An 18,431-nucleotide genomic window follows, 5' to 3' on the forward strand; every position below is an offset into this window, starting at 1 on the left:
ATATTTAAAATTCATATTTTTAATATTAAATGAGAAACATAAATAATATATATTTAAATTATAAAAATTAATTTTAAATTACAAGAAAAAATTAATGACTTGTATCTGAGCTAATTTCAAACTTAAATGAATGAAATTTAAAATCACTCGTTACAGTAAATACTTCACACACGCTATCTGTCTGTTTCATATCGTATCTAAGTATACACACGTGAAGATAGCGCTGCACAGTTAGTACAAGGTTACCGGTTCATAAAATAGTAATGCTGTCAAAAACAAATCAGTACGAGGTTACCGGTTCATAAAATAACAATGCCTTCAAAAATATGTTTAAATTCAAGCGTTCGAAACATTTTAACACTTATCGTATTTGTAATAAAAATTGTTAATGCAGAGAAAATTTCAACACCGCAAGGTGAAATCGAAGGTATAATTAAGAAAACAGTAAATGGCCGTGAAATTCAAGCTTTTCTAGGAATACCGTTTGCAAAACCACCCATAGATGATCTCAGATTTAAGGTAACTTTTTATTTTAAATAAATATTGAAAAATAACTTAATTTTGAAATTTTAAACTTGATTTCATTATTTTGAAATAACTATTATCTTTCGTGTTTTTGGTCGTAATCAATTATTTATTTTGTACTATCAATTCGGCTAACATTATGAAAAAATTAAAAAAATATTCGAGTTAGATCAGTAAAATTAGGAAAAAACAAAAACATTTATCATAATGTATTAAAAAATGCTACTTAAGTAACTGAACCCTTTAAACAGCGAAGAAAATTTTATTCACATCATAAAGTCATATTAAAAAATATCTGATATGGACTTCCTTGTACGCCTATTAAATTACTTATACGCATTTTTTGCTACACTTCATTTAAACTTGTACCGGTTAAACTTTAACCATTATACAGGCCACTAAACGGAATAGATTATAGTTATTAACTTTTATTTATACGACACACCAGAAATCTGAAACTTTTGTTAATCAGCAACTCACGAAGATACGAATAATTCTGATCTAGTATAGCACGTTACGTAACAAGAGTTGTAAGAAGCATATTACACATAAGTGAAGAAAAGTTACGTATTTTCACGAGTACGTGAAAATGCGTAACGTATTTCTCGTATTTTACGTTACGTATTTTCTCGAATATGTGTTACAAGTCTAGTTATATACTATACGTTTTCTACACCAAAATAACTTCCCCATAGCAAAAAGGAAAAGATGTCCTTTGAAGGATACTTACATTTTTATTAAGTAGAAATATAAATTTGAAGTACAGATAAGTATTTTGAAATTAATAATTTTCAAATCATTCTTATAGATGAAAATAATTTTTCTAGTAAAGTAAATACAAATATTAATATATATTGTTTGAATTCAAATGTGAAGGTAATTAATAAAATAATTTTAAACAATCACAATAAATTGAATACAATTCAAAAATGTAGAGTTAGTACCAACATAACATTGTATTTTATTGTTCTGTCAAATAATTAAATAAAATGATTTTTTTAAAAATAAATATACAATTTTTAAAAGATTTTGCTAAGAAAATCCAAAAATAATACGATTCTAAATTATAACTTTCAATTAATATTAAATAATCAGATATAATATACATGGTTATTACCAACATAACATTCAGTTATTCTAAAGGTCGATTGCCCAGTCGATTGCAATAAAAAAAGAGGTGCACAACTAGATGTTACAACAGTCCTAAATACAAAATTTTAATATTCTACGACTAATCGTTTTTGAGAATGTGTAAAAGGTAAGACAAGATAGGCTTCGAAAAAATTATTGTAATGTACTAAGATAATGCTTTATGTTGAAAAAACAAGATACGCTTTGGAAATAAAATTATTCTAATATGCTTAATGTTTTAAAAAAGTTGTTTTTCGTAAGCAAATTATTTCTAGTTATGAAAGAAAGTAACTATAACGACCTTTTTTTTTATATAAAAGTTAAATCCCTATAAGGCAACTAAGATCCATATTACTGTAGCTAACAAGGGGAAGTCACGTGCTCCGGGACACAGATTTGAACCATATTGCGCGTGTGAATAGTACACCACGTGTCATCATCCCAAAATACTAACACGCAATATTCAATTATGCTCAAGAAAAATAACTAAAAATTTCCTTCGTTTTATATTAGTTAATATTAATTTTGTTTCACGTCGCGTCGCTCAAGTAACAGTATACAGGTGCAAGTGAGAACGTGTCGGATCCGTAACCATGCAGACATCTGTTCGAATCCGACTTCATTTATTTTTTTTTTTTAATTTAAATATATTGATTTATTAATAAAATAATTAACCTCTGATTGTAAAAATCATTGAATTAAAGTACATAAAATTTTATTTCACTAATAACTTCTCATTTTTTCACTTTTTTGTAATGATATTGAATTATTATTTATTGTTAACTTTTTTAATAATCAGAGGTTAACAATCATACGTACGTACAGACTTCACGCTGAAACTAGTCAAAATGGATATTTCCGTTGAAATATGATAACCGAAATTTTTCGTGATTACAATACTTTCTTTACTTCGTACAAGGAAATAAAAAACGTTGAACGTAGGCGATTTAATCAGTTTAAAACGGTATTATAAAAAGTTTGTTTCTGTAAATATTTAGCCTACATCTAACCATTCAAAATAAAATACAATATTTCTTTCAACTGATTCAAAATTTTCTCAACTAGTTTTGTTTAGGATAATAATATAAAGAAACAACATAAAATAATATTTGTATTTTGCTTAAGGTTTTTTTTTTAATTTTTTCCACTTTGCAGTAATAAACTATATTTCTTCAAATTATTTAAAAAAAAAAAATACAAGTATTTACTTTCTCTCTTTTTCCTTATACAGAATTTTATTTCAAATATGCTATAAGATTTAAAAATATTAATCAATTATAAAATTTTTAGAATGCAATTTCAAAAAAAATCAACATGTATAGTAAAAAAGATTTGGGCCCGATTTGAACCCCTTGATTAAATAATGGGTTATCATCAAAATTATACATTATTTAGAGCATAATAGCTCTCCTTTTCTGTTTAGCCTACGGAACCACCGTAAGTATTGCTTTATAGGATGAATGAGGATGACATGTATGAATCTAAATAAACTAGTCTTGTACAGTCTTAGATTGACCATTCCTCAGATGTGTAGTTAATTGAGACCCAACCACCGGTATCCACAATCTATGAATAGTATTCAAATCCCTATAAAAGTAACTGACTTTACTAAGATTTGAACCTTAGAACTCTCGACTTCGAAATCAGCTGATTTGCGAGGACGAATTAACATTAGGCAACCCGGTGTGTTAGAGTATAATAGCTAAACAAAAAAATTTGTTAGTAAGAGGTTTTTGTGCCATTTGAATACCTTGCTCAACAGTTATCTCGTGTAGCATTTTTAACAATACCCACGACTTAAAAAACGGATAAAGTATCAGAAATTATACAAAAAAATTTTTGATTCTAAAGTCGGATCCAAAGGGATCTCATTTTTTTTAAAAGAAATTTCCTATGTCTTCTACATTAATATTAGCTAGATTAGTCGGATTTTCAATTTTGCAAATTTAAATTTAAAAAATTAATATTTTAAGTACGGGTCACATTCAGTCCCCTTGCTTTTTTTTTTGGGGGGGGGGCTTTAAGGTTTGTTTATTGGAGTAATTATTTACTTTTATTATTAGGCGCGAATTATTCCAATGTTATTCAAAACCGCTAAAAAAATAAGGTTACCGTGATGCCCCCATGTCCGATGGGAACAAATGTCAACTTAAGCCATGATATATATAGATACCCAAATATTTGTGCCAAATTTCAATTTTCTTGCTCAACGAGTTTTCGAGGTACAATACAAAAAATTTTTAGAAATAATGTAGAATATCCCTCAAAATGTTAAAATGGCGAACCTACTCTTCGCATTTTTTAATTTTGTTTAAAATTTAAATACCATCAGTGCCCAGTACACATATAACTTCAACTTTCCCGGCGAATCTTACGTAGAATAGCTATATTAAAGGGAGAAAGTGTGGTGATCATGCCAAAAGTGTTTTTTTGCAAATCTTTATGTTTTAGGGTAAACTACTTCATTTAGACCAAAAAGAACATATAACGTATGTATGAATATGCGTACTACTTCTTATGTTTGTGTGTGTGTGTGTGTGTGTGTGTCACTCTGCTTTTGACTTTATTTCTTAGAATTGACCGAACCGATTTTCTTTAAATTTGGTTCAAATGGTTCTATATATACGGCATTGATCATATTATTTTTTTTCAATAATCGTTTAGGGGATATCGAGAATAAAACAATTCGATTTTCTTCAGAGACATTTTAGAGAAAACTTTATATTAAAGCAAATTCGTTACCTATCATGAATATTAATCCAAAATTTCTTTTTCATAACTCCCATCTCTTAATATTAAAGTATACTTTTTTTTTCTTTTGTTCTATCCCCTTCGGTTTAAGTATTTTTAAAAGAATTTCAAAAGTTTTATACTTCATATATAAGATTATCAAGAAACGTATTACTTTTTTTTAAAAATTGTAGAACCCGGATCAAAAATGCAAAAATGTTTTTTTAAAGATTTTCTTTTACTTATTTTAGCCTTTATTGAATGGGGGTATTATACTTATAAAAAAAAAAACATTAATTAAGCAAATTTGTTAAGCTTTTTATATTACAGTTATTTGCATTCCTGTTCTTGTTAATTTTTATTCGTAGAAAAATCTAATTTAATGAACAAGTTTATCAATGTATTCATTTTTAATTATGATATCTCTGAAAACAATTGACAAAAGGATATTTTTATTGTGAAATGAGTCTAATCTTTTACTTTCTCTGCTATAGCGATGTATGCTGCTATAACAATAACAAGAAAGTATGTAGATCAGTCAAGAAAAAATCTAAAAAAGTTGGTCTTTTTATAAGTTTTGTACATTAAGGAGACATTAAAAAAATGTTTAACAAAAAAATAAATTATAAGTAATCTGTGAAAAAATATTTTATTCCATTGCTCTTAAATCCAAAAATTATATTTTTGTCAGACGGTCGTTTGTGTATATATATGTAAATATGTTGACCTGTATCTTTTTTTATAAGTTTGGACCCCGTAGACCGATTTTCTTCAAACTTTTCCTAAGGGTGAAAGAGTGTATTAAAGTTTTGAAAAAATTGGAAAAAAGTGGGGGTGTTTTGCCAGAAATAAAATTTAAAATTTTTACTGAGGCACTGTAGTAAAAAATGTTTCTTACTCATTTTGAAGATTTTTTTTATCAAGATCATAAATTACCAAAATGTTTATTTGATATTCATCCCCTCCCCAAAACATTATTTTATACATTTTCCTTTTTTTAGCTATATATTGCTTCTGAAAAGGAATTTACGGGAGTTATTTGCGTCATCTACTCGTATATTCTTTACATCAATAGGGCTTCAAACCTCTATAAAAATGTTTTACTCATCCCATTTTCAATGGTCTGTGGTAACAAAACATGTTTTTTTAATCTTTTAAAAAAATGATTTTAAATTTATTTTAAACCACCTGATGGTCTAATGGTAAAAATCGTCAACTGAAGATTATTTATTTAACAACTGATTTTCGAAGTCGAAGGTTCTCGGATTTAAATCCTAGTAAAAGTTGGTTGCTTTTATATGGATTTGAATACTTGATTATGAATACCGGTTTACTATGGTGGTTGGGGTTCAATTAACCACACATCTCAGGATGGTCGACCTGAGTCTATACGAGACTATACCTCATTTACACGTTATACATAATCATCCTTATCTCATTGGCCCGAGGGGGGTTGCTTATTGTTCACTCTATATATATTTATATAATATATATATAAATTTAAGTTAAAATTTAAATCCATATCGCAAGTTTCCCATTGCATTTAAAACGTAAAACTCTAAATTTTTTTGATAGCCCTTACTGTTGAGTATTTTTTGAAAAAAAAAAGCCAAAAAGTTTCATCTACTTCCTAGAAAATTACAACTTTGTTTATTTAAAATTATAGCTGTCTTTGTATTATTTATGTCATTTTAAAAAGTTTTTTTTCTAAATTTATTATAAAACTTTCAGATTATCTTAAAAATTAATATTACCTGAATGCTTTCACTTGAGAGTGGGAGTTCATAAAATGAAGAAAAAAAAAGATTTTTTTTCGCAATTTCACATTTTTAATGTTCAAAACATTTTTTTAAACAATAAATTCACTAAAATAACTTAGTACCTCTCTCCTGATGGGGAAGCTCTTAAATTTATAAAAAAAAACAATTTTTTAATTTTGATTTTAATTTATTTAAAATCAATTTCAGTGAATATTTTAATCATGTTGATCAAAATTCTCTGAGTAGATGGGAAATAAGATTTTGTTTATCTAACTAAAGCTGTAAAAGCGAATATTGAGAATGAACCTCACAGTGATCGACAAATTTCTGTGACTGATAAGAAGCAACAAAAGCAGGTGCTGAGTCTCTTGTAAAGTTAAAATTTGAATCTATTCCACACCACCATCCATTCTCACTAGATTTCTCGCACTCCGATTTTCACTTCTTTCTGCAGTTAAAGAGGAGTATTAAGAATATTCATTTCATCACGAATGATGAAGTGAAAGAGATCGTGGATCAGGGAAATATCGCTAGCATTCTTCACTGACGCAATGAGAAAACAGTTCACCATTGTAGAAATGTGTAACGGTAAAGTGTTACACGGGAAAATAAATGTAAGTTTTTGTAGCAAAAAAAATTACTTTTTTTTACCATATTTGTTTCGCTTGACTATCTCTTTTCATTTGCGAGTTATGAGCGACTGTGTATTACGTTTCACCCATCTCTCATAGAATTTTGTTTAGTATTTAATAGAATATGTTTGAAATTAACATGTCATATTAATGACTGAATAAATTATATATAATAATTTTTTTATTTTTAATGTTATATAAAAAATGTAGTAAAATACTAATTTGAAACCAATCATGTTAATATTCAGTACCATACAAAATAAAATATACATTAAATATGCAATAATTTATTTATTAACAGAGTCCTGTACCGTTTGGAAAGTGGGAGGGCGTAAAGGAGGCTTCAAAAGATGGTAATGAATGTATTCAGAAGGCATTTTTCTCAGTACCAGGCGATTCTGAAAAGGAGATATCATCAGAAATTGATGAAACTTCCCCCGCAGAAAAAATTCCAATTTTACCTATCACTGGATCAGAAGACTGCTTGTATTTGAATGTATTTACACCAGATGTAAGTAATTTTTATTGTTACTGTATTTAATGAAGGACGTAAATGAATAACTATATATATATGAAATAAAAAAAATTGCTTTTAATTCTTTTTTCCAGTCCAATTATTGTTATATAAGTTGGACTAGAATTTTAGGATACAATCTTCGTTCTCAATAACGGTTTGTTATACAAATTTTAACATTTTAATCTCATCTTTTCATGTATGAGTATTTTATCAGACATGCTGTTGCAAGTCTGATGTATAAAGAATGCACGGTGTTGTATTTCAGCATTCTTAAAATGATATAATTGTGCTATTTAATAGTACTTTGTTGTACATGCAATGGACTTTGTATTTGCAATGGAATCGTGGACAGTATAACGATGTGCTTTTGCTATGAAATACTTCTAAAGAAATGTGGAAATATGTGATAGTTCTTTGTAGATTTTGAAGATAGGTCGAGAGGTTCGGTGTAATTGTTCTGCTCTTCCAGTTCAAAATTTTAAAGCTATTAGCTCTACAGTAGAAAAGAAAATTAGCAGTGCAAATATAGTACCCAGAAGGCCACCAAACAATGTTCTCACCAAACTGAGCTATTAATGTGTTCTTTGTATTGTGTTTTTTTAATAATGTGTCTTGTTTTCATCTAGGAAAAAATAAAAAGCAGTATTATTTAATTTATTCAGCAGTTTTTTTAATCAAGTTGCATAAAAAAAGTGTTGTATTTGTGAATAAAGTATACAGTAGTGGTATTTAATTTACTAATAAATAATATAATAATAAATAAATAATAATAATATAATTTTTACTATAATCTTTTTTACTATTAAATTTAAGTAAACATAATTAGTGCAGTCGTACGAAAATAAACTAAGACAAAACAAACAAAGGTTAAACTGTAAAAAAATATATTAGTTTAATTAAAAGTTTTATACGAAAATATATCTACAGCAAATATATACAGTTTCAGCACTTAAAAAATGTGCATTTATCGTTGAATCTTTTATGAATTTCACTAATATCTTTATACAATAATAAGCATTTAATCTTACTAATCATACAACCAACAAACTACACATGAAAATATATTACCACACCATGTAATTATTATTCACTTAAGGATTTTTAGTGTTTCAAACCTTTCATCCAGAAAATTTTAGGTTAAAATTCAGGTCAACCTTACCATGTTTCTTATGCTAAAAGTCTTCATCACATAGACCAAATCATGGGCAATAAATCATGGGGTTTTAAAAATTGCATGGCTCCAGTTACTTCTAACTTTTGGTGGTCTTAATTGTTTGCACACAAAGATTTTCAGTGTAGTAGGAGTGAACATTTCAATGTAGTAAACAATATTTTCAAAGGTATGGTATTCGGGACATGTAGCCCACCACCATGCATTTTTTCAGATGCCACACGTTGGTGGGCAAAAATTCCATTTTATTCCATTCTAACAAAATATATGAAGAAATATTTTTTTTTTCGTGAAAATCCTTTTAATTTTTATTTTCTGGCTTTTTTGAATGTCCTTAATTCATTCATGTTTGTACCAGAATAAAATTTAAATTTTTTGTTCATATTTCACAACAGCAACAGAAAAATAATTTTTATATATAGTATATTATGTCATCGGGTTCCTACTACCTTATAAAGCGTTTTTTTTTTTAAATATACATTTTTATATGAAATACTTCAGTCTTATTTTTCATAAGTTTTTCGATTCTCTTATGTATTATTTCATTTTTTATTAACCTTTTTAACTTTAAGATGTTATAAATTTTAAAATGAGTAAAAATACTTGTAATTTTTTTTCTATTTCACTATTAGTCGCATTTTTATTATTTATTTTTTCTTAATAATATTATTTATCAGTGTTATTTTTTCTTCAGAGATTTTCCAGATATATTGACTGTAAAAAAAAAAAAAACAAACAAAAAGCAACTATTTCAATCAAATATTTTTGGCAAATTGAATTTTGTTTCAAATGTGAGCCATCAGATTTTCACAAATGAAGTGACCTAGCTGGATGAAGAAATACCTTCTTTTTTCTTTGTCTGTTTAGCCTCCAGGACCACCATAAGGTATTACTTCAGAGGATGAAATGTATTAATGTAAGTGAAGTGTAGTCTTATACAGTCTCAGGTCGACCATTCTTAAGGTGTGTGGTTAATTGAAACCCATCCACCAAAGAAAGAGTGTCTTACGAGACAAGATTGAGGTCGGTTGTGTTTTGTTCTGCTCTGCGATAATACAGTTTTTGATATGGTTTTATGGATTTTTTACTGATTAAGATTATTTGGTCGATGGACTATACGTGTTGCTGTGGTTTTTGTGATTGGATCTGTTACAGATAAGATACAATTTTTTTTATATATTTTATTTCTTATAGTAGTATAGTTTTAGTAAGGATGGTATCTGTTTACTGCGTTGGCAGTAAACAGCTTGTTTTCTTATCAGTGAATAATATTTTTTTTCTGACTAATAATAAATACTGCTATTATTTCTTATCAGTGAGTAATAGTTTAATTTTGACTTAATCGCAAATACTGTTATCAGTAGATGAAGGTAGTGCTTATAGATCTTGTTATTACTATTATATTATTTATTTTCTTTTTTTTGTGTAATATGTCACAGAAAGGATCTAATAAACAAAGAAATTCCTTACCCAAGACCTCTGAACCTGGAGTGTCAGGAATGTCATCGGTGTTGACTAATAAGTCAACTTGCAGATCTAATCACCCAGTAGAGGTAAGCCTTCAGTTAAGACCCCCTCCAAAACTCAAGGATGCTTCAAAGACCTCTACAGCTGCAGTGAAATGGATCAGAAGGAGCCTGCCTTTGACTTTTATGCATAAATTGGTAATCAAAGGACTGAGGAGAAGTCATGTGCCTTTGTCGGAAGAGGAAGATAATACAGTCGGATTGACTGAGATCATAGGACGTATAGAGGAAGTTGTGCTTAAGGTTAAGCAATGTCAGGAACAAGCCAAGCCTGCATTTATGAGGAACCTGGATATTGCTTTGGGACACATTATAACTTGGCTCAAGTCATACTGTGAGTTGTTCCCACCCCTCATGACAATCACTCAGATGACTCAGACAGAGTCGACCAGAGAGAGAGAGAGAGAGAGAGAGATTGGAGGTATTTTGAACTCTCATCTACAAGATGAAAAACTGTCGGCCTACTGAGTTGGAGGTGGCCAAACAAACTTTTCAAGGTACTAAAAGCAGCTGAAAATTTGGATATTGATGGAGATATTATATATTTTTATGATCTACATCAGATTGGGGGTGGTTAGATCCCAAAAAGATTGTTAGGCAGTTCTGTGAACATCTTGCATAGGAAACAGAAGGCAAAGGTGGAAAACATTACAAAAGATGCCTCAGTTCTATTTGGGAACATCTCCACTGTATTCTATAGTTCCAAGAATGAGAGCACGATGATGGGTGCTATATTATCCTCACTCAAGAACATACTTGATGAGGTCAGTCGATGGTGTCTCTACCAAGAGATAAAGTCGGAACAACAATTAAGAAGATATTGGTGTATTTAACAAGACATCGTAATAAGCAGGTAGAAATTTATTCGCCTGCTTCAGTGAGGTCTACATTGGTTCGATCACGCAGCAGAACGAGGTCCACATCCCCCAGTCATCAACAGCAAAACAGTTATCAAGTCGACTGGTAAGATGTTTGCCAACATACTGTAGATGGTAAAACAGAATGAAATAGGGGTTGTCTTATCTATGAGACCGGGACCTTAGGAAGAATTGATTATGTAAAAGGCAGAATTGTTCAGGGTGGCCCTTATAGATAAGGTATCTGATCTACAAGTAAATCTGAGAACAAGGGACTCCAGAAGAACGGTGTCCATATTAAGGTCATACTGCTAGATATTACTGAGGATGAAATAAATTAGGCCACTGTTAGGATAATTGGAGATGAAGAAGAATATAAAGTAACATTCATTAGACTAGCATATGATGACACCTTGAATGCAACTGTCATCACAAGTACATGAGCAGGTTGAAATTTAACGGATGCTAGGTTCAAGATTGGCTAGATTCTATGCAGAAGTTATATAAGAGAGGCAGATATAAGGTGCCTATGCTGTTGAGGACATGGGTACACTTCGGCAAAATATACTGGTCCTGACCGGACAGTGCTGCTTCAACTGTGGTAAGGAGGTACACAGGAGAAAGCAATGCGCTAGTTCTACACTATGTATTTTATGTGGGTCAGAGGACCATGGGATAAATCATTGCAGGCCTAAGAAATGTCAAATCAGGATTATTAAGTGAACCACGTAATTGGATTTCTGGAATGGAAGAAAAAAATAGTACCATGGACACAAATAGACAATTTCAACAACTATATAATTTTATGTTTATTTTTATTTATTACTAGCAGACCCGGCAATGCTTCGCTATTGCTATATTTGAGTATATATATGCACAGATTAAACTAACAAAATTGAAAGTTTGATAAAACATTAAAAACTGAACATTACGGATCTTCACAAAATTTAATCTTTCACTTTTTTCCTTTTTCCCCCTTCTCCCTTTCACATTTTTCCCCTGTTCCATTTCCCTTTATCTCCTTTCCATTTCTCATCCCCTTTCCCCACCCCATTTTCCTGCGTGTAAATCGGTCAAGTAGTTTTTTTCTATAGCGAACATAAAAAAACATTGCCTTTTATATACATAGTAGAAAAAAGACAGTTTATTTATTTGTTTCGTAATTACCTCAACACCAGTGACACCTAGTGAGTCCATTTTTTGCAAAAATATCTCTTTTCACGTAATTAATATATATTCTGAATATGAGCCAAATCGGACCATAAATGCAATTTTTCCAAATATCTCAACCCCAGCACCATCTAGCAGGTCCATTTTTTGCAGAGGTATTGCTCTCCATGTAAGTAACACATATTCTGAATATGAGCCAAATTGGACAATAAGTACAATTTTTCACAATATTTCGACCCCCAGCGCCACCTAGCAGGTCCAGACTAATTCAGAAGCCTTTGTGGGCATGCGCACAACAACTCACCAAAGTTTCATCGCAATCAGATGAACTGTTGAGGAAGGCATAAGAGACATACAGACAGACAATCATTCATTTTTATATATATAGATAATATTGAAAATATAATTTTATAAATATTATTGTATTAGTTCTTTCAATTAGTTATTCAACTACTTTTTAATAAAAGAGCAGATTTAATTATATATTCATATATATGTTCATATAAACATATATATGTTTATAAATTTTATAAATATTATTGTATTAGTTCTTTCAATTAGTTATTCAACTACTTTTTAATAAAAGAGCAGATTTAATTATATATTCATATATATGTTCATATTTAAATTTCTATTTCAGACATCAGTTCCCAAGAAGTATCCAGTAATGTTCTTCATACATGGTGGCGGGTTCATCAGTGGCTCGTCAGATTCAGAGATTTATGGCCCTGACTTATTACTGGACAAAAAAGATATAGTCCTCGTAGTTACTAATTATAGACTTGGAGTTCTTGGTATGCACCTTATCAGAATACTCTTATACTTTTAAGTAATTTTTTTAATTATGCTGCTTTTGTTTATTATTTATTTAAAATCAAGTATTTCATAAAAGGAAATTACTACCAACAATGTGACCTAAATAAGATGGACTTCTGTTAATGCTTATAATTCTTATAAATAGAAAAATTTTATTTAAAAGCTTTATTTATTATAATATACAAACATTTGTGTTCGCATTTTTTATAATGAAAAGGTCAGATGTTAATTTTCTGTTTTATAAATTTATTGTAAGTACGTTTGCTAGCAGATTTTTAAAAAATTAGACAGACTAATATTAAGAATGTGGTTGAAAAGTGTATGTAATTTTGAACCATGCAGCTGTTTCTGAATTTACAATAATATCTTCCATTGACTTTAAAATTTACATTATTTATACTGCTATATGTAACTGTTATTTGTGTTGTTTCTGCATATTATAATTTAATGATATTCCTATTCACCTTTTATTGTTTAGTTAATTTATGGTTATTTATTTAATAATAAATAATGATGGCTATCCTTCAAAATGCATAGGATTTATGCATACTTTTTTGAGACGTATAACAATTTTAATATTTTGTTTTGATTTAAAATGAATAATATTTATGTAATAATATATTTTTTTTTAAATCAATGCAAACATAAAATTAATTAATAATTACTTAACAATTTTTGAATCCTTAGTAAAAATTGCAGAGTATTGGATAGCCTAATCTACAATTTCTACTATTAGATTATTAATTTTAAATATATTATGCTCTTTATTTTAATTAAATTATTACCGGTTATTTTTAGTAAAAATAATATTTGAATAATGTACACTTACTATTTATTTTACCCATTACAGGGTAACCACCATTTACAATTAATTACTTATAAAAAATTAATTTAATTAATAATATGAAAATACCAATTCTCACAAGGGTACAAACCCAAAATCTTTCAGATGAAAGGCAGAGATACTATTACTTCACCATTAAGGTTAATGGAGAGATTTATATTAATTTAAATGAGAAAAATAAATAATAAAAAGAAGCATTAATACAAAAAATGGCTGAGTGCAAATCATTTCATAGCAATTTAATTGTTACTTTTACTAAGTACAAGAGTACCTGTAATGAGAATTATCTAAATTATGAATAGTATTGAAAGACAATAAGAGATTGTTGCTGTAAAGTCACTGTAAGTGAAAATGTAGAATTTAATAAAACTGCACAAGATATAATACATCAGGTTGAAATTAAAAGTTAAGAAATATCAAATTTTAGATTGTAATTGGTTCAGAAAAATGCTGATGATTTAAAAACAGTATATCCTAATTTAATTCTACAGTGATAACCCCTAAATAACATATAAAACATGGTTGTAAAAATAATAATTTTTGTTTTTTGACGGGCAAGGGAGGTGGAAATATTTTAAGTAATTTTTATAGTTATGATTACAAAAAAAGTAATATATTACAAAAATTTTTAAATTCTCCATTTTTATCTTACTTAATATTTTTAATACGATGTTGAAGTGCTTGTGAAGTAATAAAAACCTATAATTTTGTAATCCTGTTTTTAAATAGAAAATTTGACAAGTGTCAGTACTGTATTAATAAATCCATTGACATGAAATCCAACACATATTTAATTATTAATACACGTATCATCATTATTTCTTATTTTAATTAACTACAAAGTAAATTTTTAAAAATGTTACTTTTGTAAAATAGGATTTGCAAGTACTGAAGATGCTGTAATGTCTGGAAATTATGCTCTGAAAGATCTAGTACTAGCTTTAAAATGGGTTCAAGAAAACATTGCTTCTTATGGTGGCAATCCTGAAAGTGTAACTATATTTGGAGAAAGTGCAGGTTCAGTTTGTGCACATTATTTGACGTTATCACCTCTTGCAAAAGGTAAAGTTTGTTTAGGTAAATATTTTTACTTTGAAAATTGTTCTTTTTCTTTATAAAAAAAATTTAACTCAAATAAACAATTTATTGTTAAGTCATGAATAAAACTGATATATACTCATGTTTTCAGTGCAGAAAAGGGTACGTTAATCATTGATTTTTCACTGTCTGTCCCAGTCTTTTTTTTTATAACTTTTATTATTGGAAATATCACTTACCAGAAAAACATTATGAATTCATAAAAATTAAAAACAAATGTATTTAGTGCAATAAATTTAGACCTTTGATAAGTTAAGTTGCCAACAGTAACTGTATGCTCCAAAATTAATTTCAATACTGCTCATCCTAACCTACTAAAAGGCACTTGCATGTGTGTCTGTCTGTTTGTGTGTGTATGCCCATCCCCCTTAGCTTAGCACATAAAACATCAGTAGTCAGAGTGATGTCATTCCATACAGTAATAAGTAATAATGTGCTCAGATAGCAGGCACCGGAATGTACCAATCATTAGTGGAAAATCCCGATTTGTTAGTACATGTCTCCTGGTGGTCAGATGTATACGTGTTATATTATTATATATTTATTACTTTTACTTGTTATTTTTTATATTTGTAATATATATTTATTTCTTTAATCGATATATATGCAAAATATATATTAATATTATTTTTTTTTATTTACGTGATTGTGTTTCTTCTTAGAATAATGAACTATAACCAAAAAGTAATTACTCAAGTTAACCATGGTACAACTGGAAAACTGTTTCTTCTGACCATCCTTCATCATCCTTTTCTGATTTAATTTAATTTTCATAATCATTATTCATCGAATATTCATTTTAACTTAAAAAAAGGAACTGCCAACACTTTTTTTTTATTATTAATACTGATGTTTCAGTTCACCTTATAAATTCATGTTTTTTTATTATTATTTAATATTGAATTTTTATTAATTTTAAATATATTTTTATAGTTCTATTTAGAACCCATTACAGAGTACTCTGACTGAATTATGTATAGTTTTTCTTTTAAGAGAATTCTTAATCTAATATTGTTAGATATCATGTTTTCTTTAAGATGTAATAACAGTTTTTTTTGGTTACAAAACCTTTTTTTTCATTAAGTGTATGAAATCAGAAATACTATTTATTATTATCTTCGAAATTAACCAGAAGAAGCATAGCCTGAAAAATGACCAATAACTGAAAATGATGATACAAATTGTCTACACTTGGCAATAAGAACCAGTAAAGTGTATTTTAGTTCTTGGTATGAAGAGGTTTTGGACACCTAATAATCCCATTCCAAGATGCTGCCCGCCAGGGCAACCCGCCTGGAGGGCAGCCATAGGCAAGCCGGGAGAAGCTGCTTGTCATAAAATTGTGGTTACATGTTAATAATAAACATTAGGTGGATTAGTTGTTTTAGACATAATTTTGATTATGTTTAATTATTTTTGAGAATCAAGTTATGTCATTTTTTTGTATTTGCTCTAGTCTAAACTGTACCTACATTTTTCCAATTGAATCTGAATTTTAAAGGTGAAACTCTGTTTTGAATTCTTTGTTTTGAAAAATGCCGCATTTCTTCACTCATGCAGAATAAGCTGATGTATACCTTTTGCTATGGAAGTGTTCCAGTTGCGGTGGAATTATACTGACCTAGATACCCTAGACTAGTATTTCCAAACTGTAAGGTATCTTATTGAACTTTTAATAGTTCATGAGAATAATTCACTTCACAGCGCTTACATTTCATCTGAAATCAGCCAGTACATGTTAATAGGAAGAAAAGATTTTCAGGTAGTACAACTTAGTTCTACATCGAGCCCGCAAAGAATTTCTACACGACTCAACATTCCACTAAGTACAACATGGAGGATGTTGTACTGCAACAGAAGGATGCAACATGGAGAATGTTGTACAACATAACAGGATGCTTATCAACTGCATCCTATTATGTTCAGAAAGTTCAACACCTTCAGATTGGTGATCATTCCAGATGACTGCAATTTTGTCAATGGTTTACCAATAATTTACTTTAATAAATAAAAAACTTACTTTCGTTCATACTGTTTTTGGACAAAGCTAATTTTACCTGTAATGGCTTAAACAATGTGGAATTCACCTCGCTGGTATGAAGAAAACTCACATGCTGTAGTCGAATCAAATTTCCAGCAGTAAGTTTTGGTGTGGTATGATCAACCAATTAATATGCCCTTTCGTACTAGAAAAATATGTCGCAGGGAGAAATTATATGGAATTTTAAAACAATGAATTTTCTACTGTGCTGGAAAATTTCTCATTGATGAAATGAATGTATCTGTACTATCAACTTGATGGAAAACCAACAGATTTCATGAATGAAGTAAGACAATTCTTAGATGATAAATCTACTGGTAAATGGAGTGGATGTAGAGAACCAGTAAATTGGTCACCTAGATCACTGGATCTTACTTCCTTAGTTTAATATATATGGGGATGGATGAAATGCAAAGTACACAAGCAAAAAGTAGATGGACACATCTAATGAATTGATTGCTCACATTCTCAGTGCTGTTGCCCTCATCAAGGAACAAGAAGATATCGTTAGATTGGCAACAGATGTAAGGAAAAAAGTTGAAAAGTGTATCGATGTTAATGATGAAATTTTCAAAAATTTATTGTAAATTACTCGTAATATAGAATAAACTACAGTAAGAATTTTTTTAAAATGTAAATTGATGAAAGTACTTTAATTTTTCAAAGGTCTAAATTTATTGTACTAAAACCAGCTGTTTTTACTTTCTTGTACGAAGTACAAGTAAGTATTGTAATTGCGAAAAATTTCGGTTTCAGATTTCAACAGAAATATCCATTTTGACCATTCCAGAATCCATTTTGACTAGTTTCGGCATGATGTCTGTATATACGTATATATGTATCTCGCCAAACTCAAAAATGATTAGCCGTAGAATGTTGAAATTTTGGATTTAGAATTGTTGTAACATCTAGTTATCCACCTCCCATTTTGATTGCAATCGACTGGACCAAAAGTGCTGAAAAAAAGTCCAAAATTCATAAAAATTGGATTTTGGGTTCTTTCTTAACTGGAGTAATAAGCCATCTTTGAGAGCTTTTCAATGATATAACATAAGTGGTACTTATTTTCCTTGGTTTCAGAGTTACAGCTCAATAAAGATTTAATTAATGAAATATTTGGATCTTACAAGGGGAAGGCACATTGGCAAGAATACAACTTAATTCATTTTTTTTTTAACTTTTTTTTAGTTTAAATATATTGATTTATTAATAATTATTAACCTGTGATTGTAAAAGAACTTTTACAGTAAACAATAATAACGAAAAAAGTGAAATAATGTAAATATTTAAAAAATATATATAATTTAGTAGGTGTACAAGGAAATTATTTGGTGTCCACATCAGTTTTTTAATTTTTACAAATTCATAACTTTTTTGTGTTAATTTTTGTTTTTAATAATAAAGTTTTATATATGTTATCTAATAAAATTCCAAGTTCAATAAACAAACATTCCTATTGAAAATACATTACAGATGATTATTACAATATAATTAATTAGGTATCTAATTCATGATATCGTATCATATTCATGATATTTTCATAAGAAAAAATAATTGCATTCTAACAAAAGAGCAGTGGAGATGTATAAAAAGAAAACTATATTTCTTTTTAT

General features: G+C 28.8%; 1 protein-coding gene across 1 annotated transcript in view; it reads left to right on the forward strand.

Moving 5' to 3' along the window:
- The first annotated feature begins 230 nt into the window (after positions 1-230).
- The window catches only part of LOC142318977 (esterase E4-like), a 45,401-nt gene continuing 27,200 nt past the window's right edge, over positions 231-18,431 (forward strand). The window contains exons 1-4 of the mRNA XM_075355715.1: positions 231-519; positions 7,080-7,289; positions 12,660-12,813; positions 14,556-14,741. Of these exons, the coding sequence (XP_075211830.1) occupies positions 313-519; positions 7,080-7,289; positions 12,660-12,813; positions 14,556-14,741 (757 nt within the window). The 5' untranslated portion in view covers positions 231-312. The remainder of the gene's footprint in view (positions 520-7,079; positions 7,290-12,659; positions 12,814-14,555; positions 14,742-18,431) is intronic.

The sequence above is a fragment of the Lycorma delicatula genome, chromosome 2 (genome assembly GCF_047948215.1).
Source record: "Lycorma delicatula isolate Av1 chromosome 2, ASM4794821v1, whole genome shotgun sequence".
NCBI classification, from domain to species: domain Eukaryota; kingdom Metazoa; phylum Arthropoda; class Insecta; order Hemiptera; family Fulgoridae; genus Lycorma; species Lycorma delicatula.